Below are 15480 nucleotides of genomic sequence, written 5' to 3'. Positions count from 1 at the left end.
TAGGAGAAATTAAAATTTAATAGTATGTATGTGGAGAACTCACACTGACATGGCAGTCAGGCATAAAGGGTATAAATGTCAATTTGAATTAAGGAAAAGGGGGTAGTGGTCTGGAAACTCAAAGGGGAAAAAAAGCAGCTCGCAGGAAGATGAAAACCAGTAAATGTGTGTAAACAAATGTTTGCCCTGCCATGCAATTGGGCTACTCAGATAACATTTATCCCTCGTAATAACCCTTATCCTGCAAAGACCCTCCAGTTGAGATTCTTGTACGTAATAAGGAAGGGGTAAAAGTTTCTCTGGAGCCCACAGGGTCTCAACTGCCTTTAATTCAGAATAATCTTCCTGTCAAATGGCCCATCTTGGAGCGTCCTGACCATAGCCCCTATACCTCTGTGTTGGCGTGTGAAAACTGAGACTTCTCCTGGATTGGGGCTCCAATGAACCCTTGGGCTTCTGCCCACAGCCCAGAAACTATGAAGGGATGATAGAAGGAATATTGGCCTCTCAAACTTTCCCCCCCTCCCTTTCTTTCTCAGGTTTGATTGAGGTGTAATTGGGATAAAATAAACCAATACACTTAAAGTGCACAGTTTCACACATTTTTCTTGTTGGTTTTACTACTTCTTAAATCTTACATATGGTACAACTTTGTGGTGGTGTTCAGTTCTACGTGTTTAACACACGGATAATTTCACGGAACCACAACCACAAACATGCAAAGCAATGCTATCACCTCGCGGGAAAGGTCTTTCACTCTGACTCCTGTTTCTTTCTTTGCAGGCAGTCCAGCTGGTGAGGTTAGAACTTCAAGTGCTGATGTGGTTTTTGTGGACTGTGGTTCCCACATGCACTGGTCCAGCTTTCTGGAGCCTTGCAGGTGCTCCTCTGATGTGCCCCATGGGCGGCATCCAATGGCCAGTCCATGACTGGTGAAGGTCGTCACCAAATTCTCAAAGTTGGGTTATTCTCTCCAGGGTCTGAACAGGAGAGCACACTGGGGCGCGATCCTGAGAGACCAAGGGTCTCTTTCTTCATCTGCTTTCTCCTCTCCATCCCCCCACCCCCGGCCCCCGCCAGTCCCTCCCAGCTTTCAGAACCTCCACCTTCTTTCCTGGTCCTTTGGCTAGGAAGTTTGGAGAGCTGAGGCTTTTCTCTCCCCAGTCTGCTGTGTACTTCCTATGATTGGGTTTGCATCCAGGCCAAGCAGCAGAAGAACCAAGAGAGAGAAGATGCACTGGTATCCCCCCCTCCCCGCTCTTGGAGTCCAAGGTCTTTTGGGCAGCAAGGACCTTCCTCCTTCAGAATTCTAGCAGTCGACCCCCCACTGGCTGCAGGTGGAATTGCAGCTTCTGTCCTGAGGCTTGCTGGGGACCTGGTGGAGGGAAAAACACAAACACTGAGGAAACTCTGGGAATATAAGCCCCATCTTCCATTAATGCTTCGTTTTACTCCTCCTCCGGAGCTCTTAAGATCCCTGCTGAGCCTGAACTTTCAGGATGTGGGATATAGGGTTCATCCTCAGACAGGAGAATATAGAAGGATATAGAAGGAAACATAACCAGGAAACTTACAGCTGGATTGGTCCAAACTTGGTCTGGTTTCCTTCTCCAATTATTTGCTAAGGTTCATTTTACAGGAAGCTCAGAGAGTCACTCCACGTATTCTGTTTGGGTTCCTAGTTGTAGTCATGAGAAGTCTGTGGAGTGTGTTGACTTCATCTTACCCAAAACGGACCCTGCAGCATAGATTTGCAAGGGCAAGAACTTGGAAAGCAATCAACAGCTAACAATACAGGAAGAGTTAATTATGCTACAGGCACACAATGGAACATTAAGGCAGCTATTGAAAGGATTAAGTAAACACATGTGTAACGATTTCAAAAAGGTTCACGGTAAAATTTAAAACCTTTTTATTACAGTATAATATACACACAGAGGGTGCACACATCAGAAGTGCACAGCTCAATGTATTTGCACAAATAAAACACACTCGTGCAACCAGCACCTAAATCAAGAAATAAAGATTTCCATTCTCCAAAGGGCTCTTCCACTTCACAAAACATTTGGGGAAACTAAGGCAGCTAGAGACAATGCTGGAGGCCACCTTCAAACATCATTACTCTGGAATTTGGAAGATGCTTCTGCCTGCATGTGGGAAAGCATAGCCTGTAGGTCAAGGAAGAGATGGAAGGGTAAAGAATTAGGCACAATACAACACACCTAATTCACATGGTGTTTTGCACACACATACTCAGCCCCAGTCAGCTATGTTTTGGCTCAATCTCAATTACAATCAGATAACCAACAACGATCAGACATTTGAGGCAGGCATGTTACATGAAACAGAAGGATCAAAGCAGACCAGACCAAACCAAACATGACCACAGTGAGGAGAGTTTCGAAAACCTTAGCAAGCAGAAACAAAAAAGTAGCTTTTGACATAAAAATATAATTCCCAAAGTAAATATTTCATCCAATGGTTGGAAGAGAAGATAAAGCACTAAAGAAAACAAAACCTTTCCAAGCAGTAGAACAAAAATGTGGGAAACATAAAAGAAAAAAAGGAGACAAAAGAATTGATTCAGAGAGGAGAGGGAAAGGGAGCAGGGAACAGTCACAGAAGGGGACACCTGAAGGAAGAGGGGATGCCTTTGTGAAAGTCACTTAGGAATCATTAGCATAAGCAGTTTTGGGGCTGGGAAGAGGCCAACAGCCCACAGTCAGGGGAAATCTGCCAAGGGTGACAGAAGGAGCATCTAGGGCACAATAAGGGTGATGGGAACAGGTGATTTCTCCTACCTTATAATCTCCCCATGGCACTTCTGCCTCAGAGGAACTCAGGACTTCAGGGGTACCCCAAGAGGAAGGGGCAGCAGGTCAGGATCTGGGCTGGACAGGACCCAGGGCAGGAGAGGTGGTCTGGGATGCACCGAGGTGGGCTGCCTGGAAGGAGGTTCAGGATGGGGCTGTATGTCCAGCAAGGCTGGGTGTGAGCCCTGAGGATTGATTCTTCCCCACGTGCAAACCCAACGTGTGCCCATCCCTCCCTTGGACCCGACCCTGAGGTTCTGGTGTCCCTTCCCTGCTGCACTGGGTCACCTGGTTTGCTGGCAGCTGGCTCCCCAGGTCCTCACGCACAATTGCAATAGCACCCTGGACAGTAGGATGCTTTGCTTCCGCAAATCACGGAAGACACATGATGACGTCAGCCATATGCTCCCAAAGAAGGCACTGATTTTCTTCTAATTAATGGAATTAGGAAGTAACTGAAGAAAAAAATAAGGGAAGTAGATGAGAGAAACTAAAAAAAAAAAAAAAAAAGATTTAGAGAAAGAGCAGGCACTTTGCTTCTGAGCTCAGTTCAGTCCCCGGAGGGCTAGCATTAGCTGAGCACCAGGGAGACATCCAAGGCAGGAGGACATGTGGCTGCTCCCGGTTCTGTTCCTTCCCATTGTCCAAGGTGAGTGGCATGGGCCCTTCAGGACTGAGCACCTGCAGGATTGGGGCAGAACACAGACAGGATCTGTCCCACAGGGAAATCGTAGGACCTTTCATTCATCCAGACACTTACTCTTTAAAAACTTTTTTGGAAAAAACAAACAAAAAGAACTTTTTCAGGGCACATGGGTGGCTCAGCTGGTTAAGCACCAGACTCTTGATTTCAGCTCATGTCATGATCTCTTGATTTGTGAGTTTGAGCCCTGCATCAGACTCTGCACTTAATGTGCTCAGCCTGCTTGGGATTCTCCTTCTCCTGCTCTCTCTGCCCCACCCCTGCTTGCACACTAGCTGTCACACTCTCTCTCTCAAAATAAATCAATAAACTTTTAAAAATTACAAGAAAAAAACTTAAAAATATTTTTTTGTTACCTGACAGGTACTAAGTTAGGTGTTGCGGAAAGAAAATAAAAATAAATAACATAAATGGTGTCTGTTTTCTAGGGCACTATTTGTCCTCCCTGGCAGATAGGTTGATAGACAGATGATGGATGGATGGATGGATGGATGGACGGCTAGATAGATGATAGTTAAATGCATGAATTCCTGAAGAATTTTTAAGGAGCTCAACCACCAGCTGAGACCCACTCAGTCAAGGTGGGGTTCAGACATCTGGATCACTTAAAAACCTGCACAACTGGTGTTGACTTGTCCCTCGAGCAGGGAACGTCTCTTCCGAATTGCTCAGAGTACAGGTAGAAAGACAGGCAGTGAAACCTGGGTGTGACAGGCTCTCTGGAGAGTTGTTCACCCCCACACAATAGCCTGAGTCTCTGCTCTGCATGAACCAAAGACCAGACAGTTGTCCAGAGTGGTTAGGGTAACAACTGAGACATCAGAGAGGGAAGGCCAGAGATTAGAAGGTGTGTATTTTGGGGATGGATTTCATATCTTGGAGACAGCTAGTGCTTGATGCTCCCAGAGGATAGGAACTACTACAGGACCATTTGGCTGACCCAGCTCTGCTTCCTGTCATTGAACAGAACCGCAGGGTTTGGGGCTGGATGCAGATAGTGTTTCTTCCGGGAAGGAGGTTATCAGGGGAAATAAAATGACTTAATTTATTCATCCATTGGCTTCATCATCATATGTGTGGAAGAGAAAAACTCTGATAGGGAGATTTCCAGGCAGACAATTTCGGGAAAACTTGCATATTATTATGTTCTTAATGTGGAAGTTCATGCGGGGATAAAAGGGTTACAAATGTGTATTAGTCATAATTGCAACATACCACAGACTGAGTGACTTAAGCTATAGAAATTTATTTTCTCGCATTCTGAGGGCTGGGGGGTCAAAGATCAAGGTGCAGGCTGATTCAGTTTGTGATGAAAGCTCTCTTTCTGGTTTTCAGCAGTCACCTTCTCATGGTCATCTCCTCTTTGTTCACAAGCAAGGAGGGAGGGAGAGAGGGAGAGACAGAGACAGAGACAGAGAATAAGGAAGAGAGAGAAACTCTCTGATGTCTTTACTAGTAAGAGCACTAATCCCATCCTGAGGTCTCCATCACAATCTCCTCTAACCCTAATGTCTTGCCAAGCCCCATCTTCAAACACCATCACATGGAAGGTTAAGACTCCAACATATGAATTCTGGGGCAATGCAAGCATTCAGTCCTCCACAACATAGAGACAGAACTGATCAAGCGGCAAACAGGGATAGCTCATCTGTTGTCATTTTGACATCACCACCACCCATTTTAAAATTAAAAAAATTTTGATGTTTATTCATTTGTGTGAGAGAGAGAGACACAGAGTGTGAGTGGGGGAGAGACAGAGAAAGAGGGAGGCACAGAGTCTGAAGCAGTCTCCAGACTCTGAGCTATCAGCTCCAGAGCCTGATGTGGGGCTCAAACTCACAAATCCTGAGATCGTGACCTGAGCCGAAGTCAGACACGTAACCGATTGAGCCACGGAGGTGCCCTACCACCATCCCTCTAACTCATCTTCTGCTTCACAGAGCTAAATCTGGGAATCACATTTCCCTTAATCACCTTCCTTCTATGGGTTGGAGTTTGTCAATGGAAGTACTTGTCAGAGATTTGGAAGGTGGGAGAGCAGCCTTACACTCTGGAGGCAGCTGAAGGGCCCATGGGTGGGTTAGAGATTTGGAGTGACTTCTTGTCAGGTTCTTGGGAACCCTTACTCTGTTGGTGAAGACTGAGATGATTGCTGGGAGTTTCTCAGAGAATTTTTAGGATCTCAGCAGCTTCTTGTGGACTCTTGAGCAAACTCATTCTGGAGCTTTTGGCTGTGAACACAGGGTTAGCTTCCTTTCACTTGAATCAGTGGAAAGACTAGGACATAACTGCTCACAGCAACATTATTCACTTGGCCAAAATGTAGAAAAATCCTGTATGTCATCAACTGATGAATGAGAAACTGTATGTGACTTATCCCTACCAAGGACTGAGTGCCCATATACGCTACCACGTGGATGAACCTGAACAATTATTATGTTAAGTGGCTGAAGCCAGAAAAAATGGCCATTGATTGTATGATTCAGTTCATATGAAATATCCAGAAGGGAGAAGTCATTAGTGGTTGCCAAAGGCTTCAGGCAAAGGGAAATGAGGAGAAATTGGGTGTAGGGTTTCTTTCTAAGGTGACGAAAATGTTCTGGAATTAGAGGTGATGGTTGCACAGCTTTGTGAATACCCTAAAAACCACTGAAGTACAGACTTTAAAATTTATGACATGTGAATTATACCTCAATTTTTAAATTGGACAAAAATAAATCCTTAGTCTTAAACCGTATTTCTTCATTTTAGAAAGGAAGAAAATGATCACTATCTTAACTTAGCTAATTGGAAAAAGAGCACAATGGCAATTTTGAGGAAATAAGAGGAATAAAATTATACATATGAAAACTTAATAACAGGAAATAAAAACAGTAACATCTACAAACTAATCTCAAAACTGCTTTAGTGATGCAAAAAATAAGGAGGGGAAGAAAAACAGGAAGGACATCTTGTGGCATGTGTAATCAACAAAATCAAAGAACGTGTGTAGTCAGAACATGTAATTATAACAGATATGAACGCTTTAATTATTAAAGGTACATTCTAGGGGCGCCTGGGTGGCTTGGTCGGTTAAACGTCCGACTTCGGCTCAGGTCATGATCTCACAGTCTGTGAGTTTGAGCCCTGCGTCGGGCTCTGTGCTGACCGCTCAGAGCCTGGAGCCTGTTTCAGATTCTCTGTCTCCCTCTCTCTCTGCCCCTCCCCTGTTCATGCTCTGTCTCTCTCTGTATCAAAAATAAGTAAACGTTTAAAAAAATTTTTTAAAAAAGGTACATTCTAATTGCAGGACTTTATGCTAATACATATTCCGTGAAATAGGTAACTTCTTGGAAAAAAACTAACCAAAACAATAGAACAGATTCAAGAACCATGGAAGAATTTGAATCTTCAACATTCATGGGAAAACAATTTCCAAGTTCGAAGAATTTGTCCCAATAATGAATTTGTCACGTAGTTTTGTAGATAATTTCTTAACACTTAAAGACACAGAAATTCCTTTGTTCTGTTTATGTGCTGATGGCCAGTGTTTTAACATAGGGATGTCCCCACAAAATCCAGATTCCTGGTTACTCTTGAAAAATGAAAAGATCGGGGCACCTGGGTGGCGCAGTCGGTTAAGCGTCCGACTTCAGCCAGGTCACGATCTCGCGGTCCGTGAGTAGAGCCCCGCGTCAGGCTCTGGGCTGATGGCTCAGAGCCTGGAGCCCGTTTCCGATTCTGTGTCTCCCTCTCTCTCTGCCCCTCCCCCGTTCATGCTCTGTCTCTCTCTGTCCCAAAAATAAATAAACGTTGAAAAAAAAACTAAAAAAAAAGAAAAATGAAAAGATCTGAAACCACAGAGCCAACATCTTGCATGAGGGCAGTGGGCCAAAGTGTACTGGGGTCTTGCATTTCCTTGGGTCATTTGCTCTCCAGATGACATTGGCCACAGGGAGGGGGAGGGGTGGGTTATAGGATGCTGCCATTGCTCAGTGTGGGTGTTTTTGATTCTTTGAGATCTGTAGTTGTGCTCTTAGGTGATTTCTGTGGTGGATTTGACCCACTGGAGTTTTGAAGGACAAAGGTCTGTCTTGTGGAAGGTCTATTCCTTCTTTGACTGTTATTCAACTCATCAGCTACTTGGGTTTATTGGAATCATTTGTGATACAGGAGGCTGTGGCTCTTCCTCAGGCAATGGGGTGTGGTGGTGACAGGCATGTGGACTTGTGTCTTTCAGGCTCATATCCCCTCATGGCAGTGTCAAATGCAGTGAGTGGCCCCGTGCGGGGCTCGCTGACCGTGCAGTGTCGCTATGAACCTGGGTGGGAGACCTACAAGAAGTGGTGGTGTCGAGGAGCTAATTGGGAGAACTGCCGTATCCTTGTGAAAACCAATGGATCAGGGGAGAAAGCAAAGGGTAACCAAGTGTCCATCCAGGACAATCAGAAAATGAACATGTTCACCGTGACCATGGAGGAGCTCAGGTGGAACGATGCAGACACCTATTGGTGTGGGATTGAGAAATCTGGAACTGACCTTGGGGTCAAAGTCAAAGTGACCATTGACCCAGGTAAGAGTATATGTAAGTGTGGCCGTGTGTCTTTAGAGCCTGCTCTGTCCTGGGCCCTGAGGTTCCTCTCCAGTGACTTCAGTGTCACTCAGAGTGAACTGTCACACAGGGTGGCTGACTCCTGAGTTCTCCTATAACCCAAATGACCCCTTAGATGCTCTCACGGCTCCCAACACCTCCTCCAGGACTGGATCAAGCCTTTCTGGGCATGTGTTTCTCTGCACAGCTCAGTGTCTGAGTCTATTGCCCACAGAGAGCAAGGTGATGGTCCCAGTTTCAGCCCATAGGCCAAAGGGACCTCCTTCCATGGGACCCAGAGACCCCAATTCCTGCCAATGTTTTCCTGGGCTTTTGGTGCCCTGTGTTCCTGCTCTTTCTGGAGTTTGGGGCTGGGACTTCATAGTAGCTATTCTCACCCTCTGCTCCATATCCAGTGTCAGAGGGAAAGGGCCCCAGCATAGTTGTGGTGGTGTAGTTGATTTCTGAGGTCCAGAATGGTCTCCATAGTCAAAGCGCTGTTTAAATCTATTAAATACTTTTTGTCCATATCTATGAGATGATCATATGATTTGTCTCCTTTAGTCTGTTAATGTGGCATATTATACTTATTAATATTCTCATGTTCACACAATTTTGCACTCTTGGGATAAACCCAACTTGGTGATGATGTATTATCTTGCTTATATATCCCTGGATTCAGCTTGCTGATTTTTGGTTGCAGACTTTTGCATTTATGTTCATGAATGGATTTGCCTATAATATTTCTTATTGCACTGCGTTTGTCAGGTTCTGGCATCAAGATTATGTTAATCTAATTAAATGGCTATGGGATTGCATCCTCTTTCCTATGTTCTGGAATTTTCTGTGTAAGATAGACATTATTTCTTCTTTAAATGTTTAGCAGGTATGTCCATTGAAGCTCTCTCTGGAGTTTCCTTTTGGAGAGGTGTTTTATTACTTTTTTTAAGTAAGCTCTACACCAAATGTGGGACTTGAATTCCCGATGCTGAGATCAAGGGTAGCACATTCTACACACTGAGCCAGCCAGGAACCCATGGGGAGGTTTTTAATGATGGATATGACTCATTCAAATAATTGTAAGATGATTCAGGTTTTGTATTTCTCTTTGTGCCTGTTTTAGTATAATACATTTTCTGTAGAGTATTTTTTAATTAACTTGTTTTATTTTTTATTTTTTTAAATTTACATCCAAATTAGTTAGTATATAGTGCAACAATGATTTCAGGAGTAGATTCCTTAGTGCCCCTTACCCATTTAGCCCATCCCCATCCCACAACCCCTCCCATAACCCTCAGTTTTTTCTCCATAATTATGAGTCTCTTCTGTTTTGTCCCCCTCCCTGTTTTTATATTATTTTTGTTTCCCTTCCCTTATGTTCATCTGTTTTGTCTCTTAAAGTCCTCATATGAGTGAAGTCATATTATTTTTATCTTTCTCTGACTGACTAATTTCACTTAGCATAATACCGTCCAGTTCCATTCCACCAGAAGTTTCAAATTTATTGGCATAAACTTGGTTAGATGTCCCTTTATTATCCTGTTCTCTTAGTATCTTACCTTATTATAATATGCACAGAATATTATGTGATATACCTTTTTTCATTTCTGGTATCAGTTATTCAGACCTCTCCTATCATCACTAATATCTTGCTAGGGTGTTGTTTTTTTTTTTTTTAATAACTGTTGCCTTTTTTGTCTTCTCTATTTTATATTTTCTTTTTACTTCATTAATTTTTTTTCTTCATATCTTTCCTTCCTTCTCCTTTCCTCTGCAAGTGACCATGCAGTGTCACTACAGCCCAGAGTGGGAGACCTACGTGAGGTCCTGGTGTCCAGATGCTGATCTGAGTAGCTGCACCATCGTTGTTCAAACCGCTGGATCAGAGCTGAAGAAGAACCTTGTGTCCATCAATCAGAAAATGCGCACATTCTCCATGACCATATGGGGAGAGTAAAACAACTTTTGAAAAAAATGACCTGTTGTGTTTCTGAGTTGCTCCCAGACGTTTTACAGAATGGCATCCCTGGGGCGCCTGGGTGGCGCAGTTGGTTAAGCGTCTGACTTCAGCCAGATCACGATCTCACGGTCCGTGGGTTCGAGCCCCGCGTCGGGCTCTGGGCTGATGGCTCAGAGCCTGGAGCCTGTTTCCGATTCTGTGTCTCCCTCTCTCTCTGCCCCTCCCCCGTTCATGCTCTGTCTCGCTCAGTCCCAAAAATAAATAAAAAACGTTGAAAAAAAAATTAAAAAAAAAAAAAAAAGAATGGCATCCCTGTTCACACCCGAAATTTGGAAATTCAGAGAAGGACCCAAGCTTAGAATTCTTCCATAAGTTCCTTCTTTGCTTTTTCTGGGGAACCTTTTAAATTAACCACTTGGATTTGATTCTGTGAAAAATCAGTGACCTCTTCCCCGACCCCCTTGTAAGTCACAGGGGCTCTCAGTCTCCTGCTCTCAGTCTCCTGCTTGTTCGTGGTCCAGGATGGGGGCCTGCCCTTCCTCAGGCTCTCCCCTGGATCTGTAAACAATAAATGTTGTGACTCTGCTTCCATCGTGTGGGTGTATTGAAACTGCGCCTTTCATTAAAATGTCCCTGTCCCTGGGTGGTTCGTGTCCCTAAAGTGGGAGTGTGGCTATGGAGGGAGCTACCTACCTGCCCACCCACGTGGGTGGTTGTGCCTCCTCATGCAGCGGGTCGTGATCTGCATCTTCTTAATTCAATGAACCAGCTCTGGCTTCTAAATACACACGGAGGAACTCAGGCAAGTCAATGCAGACACAGGCTGGTGTGGGATTAGGAGGGTTGGAGATGACCGTGGGTCCAAGTGACCATTGACCCAGGGAAGTACTCTTCCCTCATGGACCACTGGCATCTCCTCAGCAAGAGGGAGCTGGTGAAAAATTGGGCAGATATGCCAATTTTTATATTCAATGTGGATTTTTAGAAAGAGAAATTTTTTTTTCAAAGTTTTTTTTTTTTAATTTTTATTTTTGGGACAGAGAGAGAAAGAGCATGAACGGGGGAGGGGCAGAGAGAGAGGGAGACACAGAATCGGAAACAGGCTCCAGGCTCTGAGCCATCAGCCCAGAGCCCGACGCGGGGCTCGAACTCACGGACCGCGAGATCGTGACCTGGCTGAAGTCGGACACTTAACCGACTGCGCCACCCAGGCGCCCCTAGAAAGAGAAATTTTAAAAATACACAAAATGTAAAGTAGAAAAGTATATTCTGTCTTCTACCCTACTCCCCTACCCAAAGATAGGACTATAACCAGTGTGTGTGTGTGTGTGTGCATGTGTGTGACTGCGTGTGTGTGGATGTGTGTATGTGTGCTTAGGAGAAATTCTATGTGTTGAAGCATATGTGTGTGTATATTCTTTCCCTCCCTCAAAGAAAAATAGCTATATTGTTCTACAGCCTGCCTATTTTCAGTTAATGTATTTTAAAAATCATTCCATAGCAATATCTACAGACTTTTGTTTTTCATGGTTTCATAGTATTTCATGGTATCTGTATATCATGATTTGTTTAATTTTTTTGTTCATGATGGACATTTCAGTTGTTTTGATTTTTTTGCAACTACCTGCAATTGTGTAACAATTCTCCTTGTATATGGGGCTTGATACACATTTATGGATATACATGTAGACACATTCCTGTAAAAAATAGCTCTGTTACTGGTCTGTGCAGTTTTCAGTTTGGTGCATATTACCAAAAAAGGTTATAACATTTCTATCCTCGCTGAATGTGTTAATAAATGCCCACCCCACCTTGGATGTGGTCAATTCTTTTTTTTTTTTTAATTTTTTTTCAACGTTTTTTATTTATTTTTGGGACAGAGAGAGACAGAGCATGAACGGGGGAGGGGCAGAGAGAGAGGGAGACACAGAATCGGAAACAGGCTCCAGGCTCCGAGCCATCAGCCCAGAGCCTGACGCGGGGCTCGAACTCACGGACCGCGAGATCGTGACCTGGCTGAAGTCGGACGCTTAACCGACTGCGCCACCCAGGCGCCCCAATTCTTTATCTTTATACTCTGAGTGGCAGACTTGGCATATTGATGCACATGACCTGGGCCCCCAGGCAGTGGAGAACGCTGTAGCGGATGGGAGTGGATGAGACGGGAGAAGGAGTAGCAAAAGGCTGCCAAGCAGAGAGCTACCAGGTTGGTGATGGTGCGTGAGCTGAGAACCAACAGGACACCTGCCCTCATCGACAGAGAGAGGTTCCAGGCTGCCACCTGCTCCAGCTCGCAGACCCTCCCAGCCGCCTCCCTCCTTACACTAGACTTTGGCAAATATCAACTTTTATTTGTAGAGGGAGTAGCACCTTCAAAAGCTTATGGGTGAAAAGAAAAGAACTCAACAAATCAAAGGGAAAAAAAAGCATACTTCACAAAAGGCAATGCCCAAGGAAACATAAGCAAGGCAGCTCATATAAATAGTTCTACTCATTCTCCAGGAAATGATAGACAACAGGAGGATTCTAGAAGTGTAAAGAGAATGAGGCACAAGATAGGGTGATGGAAAGCAAGCAGGCTGACCTCAGAAAAGAGAAGGAGCAGAAGAGAAAGAGCCAACGTTGCCCAGAAGAAAGAATAGGGAAAGAACCACAAAACCCAATGATAAGTGTGCCTAAAAACGCACAGACGTGGTGCCCTGTGGAAATTTCATGGAGTGAAGTTTAAGTGAACCAGTACAAAACATGTGGAGAGGCAGACATTGGTATAGAAGACAGAGAGGTGATGCCACAAATGTATGTCGGCTATTCCCTTGGGGGAGAAAAGAGAAGGCAAAGGAAACATAATTGAATCGAATTAAAAACTATCCAGGAACAAAAGGATCTTTCAGACTGTTACTGAAAGCCCACCTGGTGACCCAGGAAAGGAACTGACACAGATGATCCACACCTAGAACAGTATGAAATTACCAAACCATGTGGATAAAACAGAATCATATGGGCTGGTATCAGAAATGATGATCAAGGGGCGCCTGGGTGGCTCAGTCGGTTGAGCGTCCGACTTCAGCTCAGGTCACGATCTCGCGGTCCGTGAGTTCGAGCCCCGCGTCGGGCTCTGGGCAGATGGCTCAGAGCCTGGAGCCTGCTTCCATTCTGTGTCTCCCTCTCTCTCTGCCCCTCCCCCGTTCATGCTCTGTCTCTCTCTGTCTCAAAAATAAATTAAAAAAAATTAAAAAATTAAAAAAAAATAAAAAAAGAAACGATGATCAAATCAGAAGGTCATACCAGAAGGATCGTGTTGTCTGTGACAGAAATAGCCTAGCCTCATAATAACACTGCATCCCAGAAGACAGGGAGGAGAATCTATATGTTCTGAGCAAATGGCAGAATAGTCTGGGAATATTCTGACAACAATCTCATGCATGAAATATAGCACCCTGAGTCCTTTAAAAGCAGAAAATCTACATCATGATGAAGTATCGCCAACAAAGACATAAGTTAAATAGTGAAAAAAGAGAAGCTATGGTTAGCAATGAATATATTTTAAAATATACAAAAAACCGTAAGCAATGGTGGGGACTATTACAGGACAGAGTGGTAAATATCATAGATTCCAAGAATACTATGCTGACAGTATCAGCACTGGGTAGAGGAGGGTGGTAAGGGGTGAGATGCAAACGTCTTCATCTTTTAAGGCATAAAATCCATAGATAGTTTAAGTGTGTCATTAAAAATAAAATGGTAGGGGTGCCTGGCTGGCTCGGCTGGTTAAGCGTCTGACTCGATTTTGGCTCATGTCATGATCTCATGGTTCGTGAGCTCAAGTCCCACTATCAGCACAGATCCTACTTGGGATTCTCTCTCTCCCTCTCTCTCTTCCTCTCCCCTGATCACTCTGTCACAAAAATAGAGAAACTTATAAAGGATATAAGATGGTAATGTGGAGGCTTAGGGTTCAAGCAAAGTGCAGAGGGTGTCCAAGTGAGGGGCAGCTTGGCATGAGTGTCAGGGCCTCAGCAGGGTGAGGAAGCCCTCCCCACTGAGGGTCAGCTCATTCTGGGGTGACAGAACCTAAGAGTGTGAGAAAGGCATCCACATGGAAGGAATTTGTGTGTAGGATATCAAAGCCCTCATAGGGTGGGGCTGGAGGTAGGGTGGTATAGGGCTGTGCATGGGTGTTGAGGCAAAGCCTGTCTCTTCCAGGCGAGATTGGTTACAAGTGGCATTATTGACCCATAAGTAAATATAGGAAAGCTTCCAGAAGTCAAGTTTCTCACAGTGCAAAAGGAGAGTCACAAATAGAGAAAACCAGAAAACTAGAATGAGCCCTGTGGTTCTGACTGGGAATTGGGAGCATTGCAGGGAACTGATAGTTTCAGGCTGTCCCTGAAAGCCCATAGATATGAATACAACAGGGAGTATGTTTCCATCAGTTACCTGTATATGTAGGTGTATCTGCAGAGGACCTAGGAAAAGGGACATCCTAATAACTAGAGAGCACCCAGCTCCTGGGCCTTTGGCTTCTTGAAAATCATTCTCCACTAAAAGGAAGTAGAGTTCTTTGAGAAGTGGCTGATTCCAGGGCTGGGACACAGAACTGACAAGTCGAGCCTTGGACATCTTGTGTTGCAAAAGAGGAAGAGGTCAAGGGCCAGAGAGACACATCAAAAGGACAGGAAGCTGCTCGAAGGGGCTCCCACTGGCCAAATCTGGGACAATTTGAACATCAAAACACATAATGGTAGTAATGGAGTGTAAACCCTCGGAGCAAAATAAAAGCCATTTTAGCATATATTGGTATAAGCATATAAAGGACTAAATTGAAATTTGATGCAGAACTGGTGATTTACATTGTTTCAAAGAACTTCTATGCAATACTTACTAATTATAAGTAACAGGGCAACTTTGTAATGAAGAAGTCCTCCGGCCACAACCTTCAGCAAGTGACCAAGTGGACCCCATTGGTAATGGAACAAATTGAAATCACGTGTGCCACCTGGCAAGATGCGCGTCCTGAAGGCGAGGCAGGAAGCGGGTGCCAGAGCCCCTACCCCACAAGTGACAAAAATACAGCAGGGCTGCGACCCCAGAGTCTTCTGTTCACTTGTGGGTTCAGGTCTTCCCTCATGGTTGGCACATATTCAAGGCTTAGTTCTGCTTTCGATCGTGATGGGGTCTAGAATTTTGAAACCCCTTTTTGGCTGGAGCCCTAACATCCATGGGACACAGAAGAAAGTCCATGATGGTTGCAGGTGGCTCACAAACTTGAGATGAAATATGTTTTCCAGGGAATCGGGGCCCCATGGGAAGGCATTTTCTACTATGTTAGAGGCCTCAGGAAAAAGAAGGGCCAGGGCTGTGTGGCCAAGGGGGCCACTTGGCTTCTTAGGCTGTCCTCATGCCCACCAGAGACAACTGTGGTGCTGGCAAGCCA

General features: G+C 44.6%; 1 protein-coding gene across 1 annotated transcript; it reads left to right on the top strand.

Annotated features, from left to right (window-relative positions):
* Positions 1–3331: 3331 nt before the first annotated feature.
* On the top strand, positions 3332–10633 carry LOC122485861 (CMRF35-like molecule 5). Its single transcript, XM_043585183.1, has 4 exons — positions 3332–3462; positions 7736–8068; positions 9865–10112; positions 10359–10633. The coding sequence occupies exons 1-3, from the start codon at positions 3423–3425 to the stop codon at positions 10041–10043; spliced, it is 552 nt and encodes a 183-aa protein (XP_043441118.1). The 5' UTR covers positions 3332–3422; the 3' UTR covers positions 10044–10112; positions 10359–10633.
* Positions 10634–15480: the final 4847 nt, after the last annotated feature.

The sequence above is a fragment of the Prionailurus bengalensis genome, chromosome E1, assembly GCF_016509475.1.
Source record: "Prionailurus bengalensis isolate Pbe53 chromosome E1, Fcat_Pben_1.1_paternal_pri, whole genome shotgun sequence".
NCBI lineage: Eukaryota > Metazoa > Chordata > Mammalia > Carnivora > Felidae > Prionailurus > Prionailurus bengalensis.
Note: the sequence above shows the minus strand (reverse complement) of the source record. Positions and strands in the feature narration are given on the sequence as shown.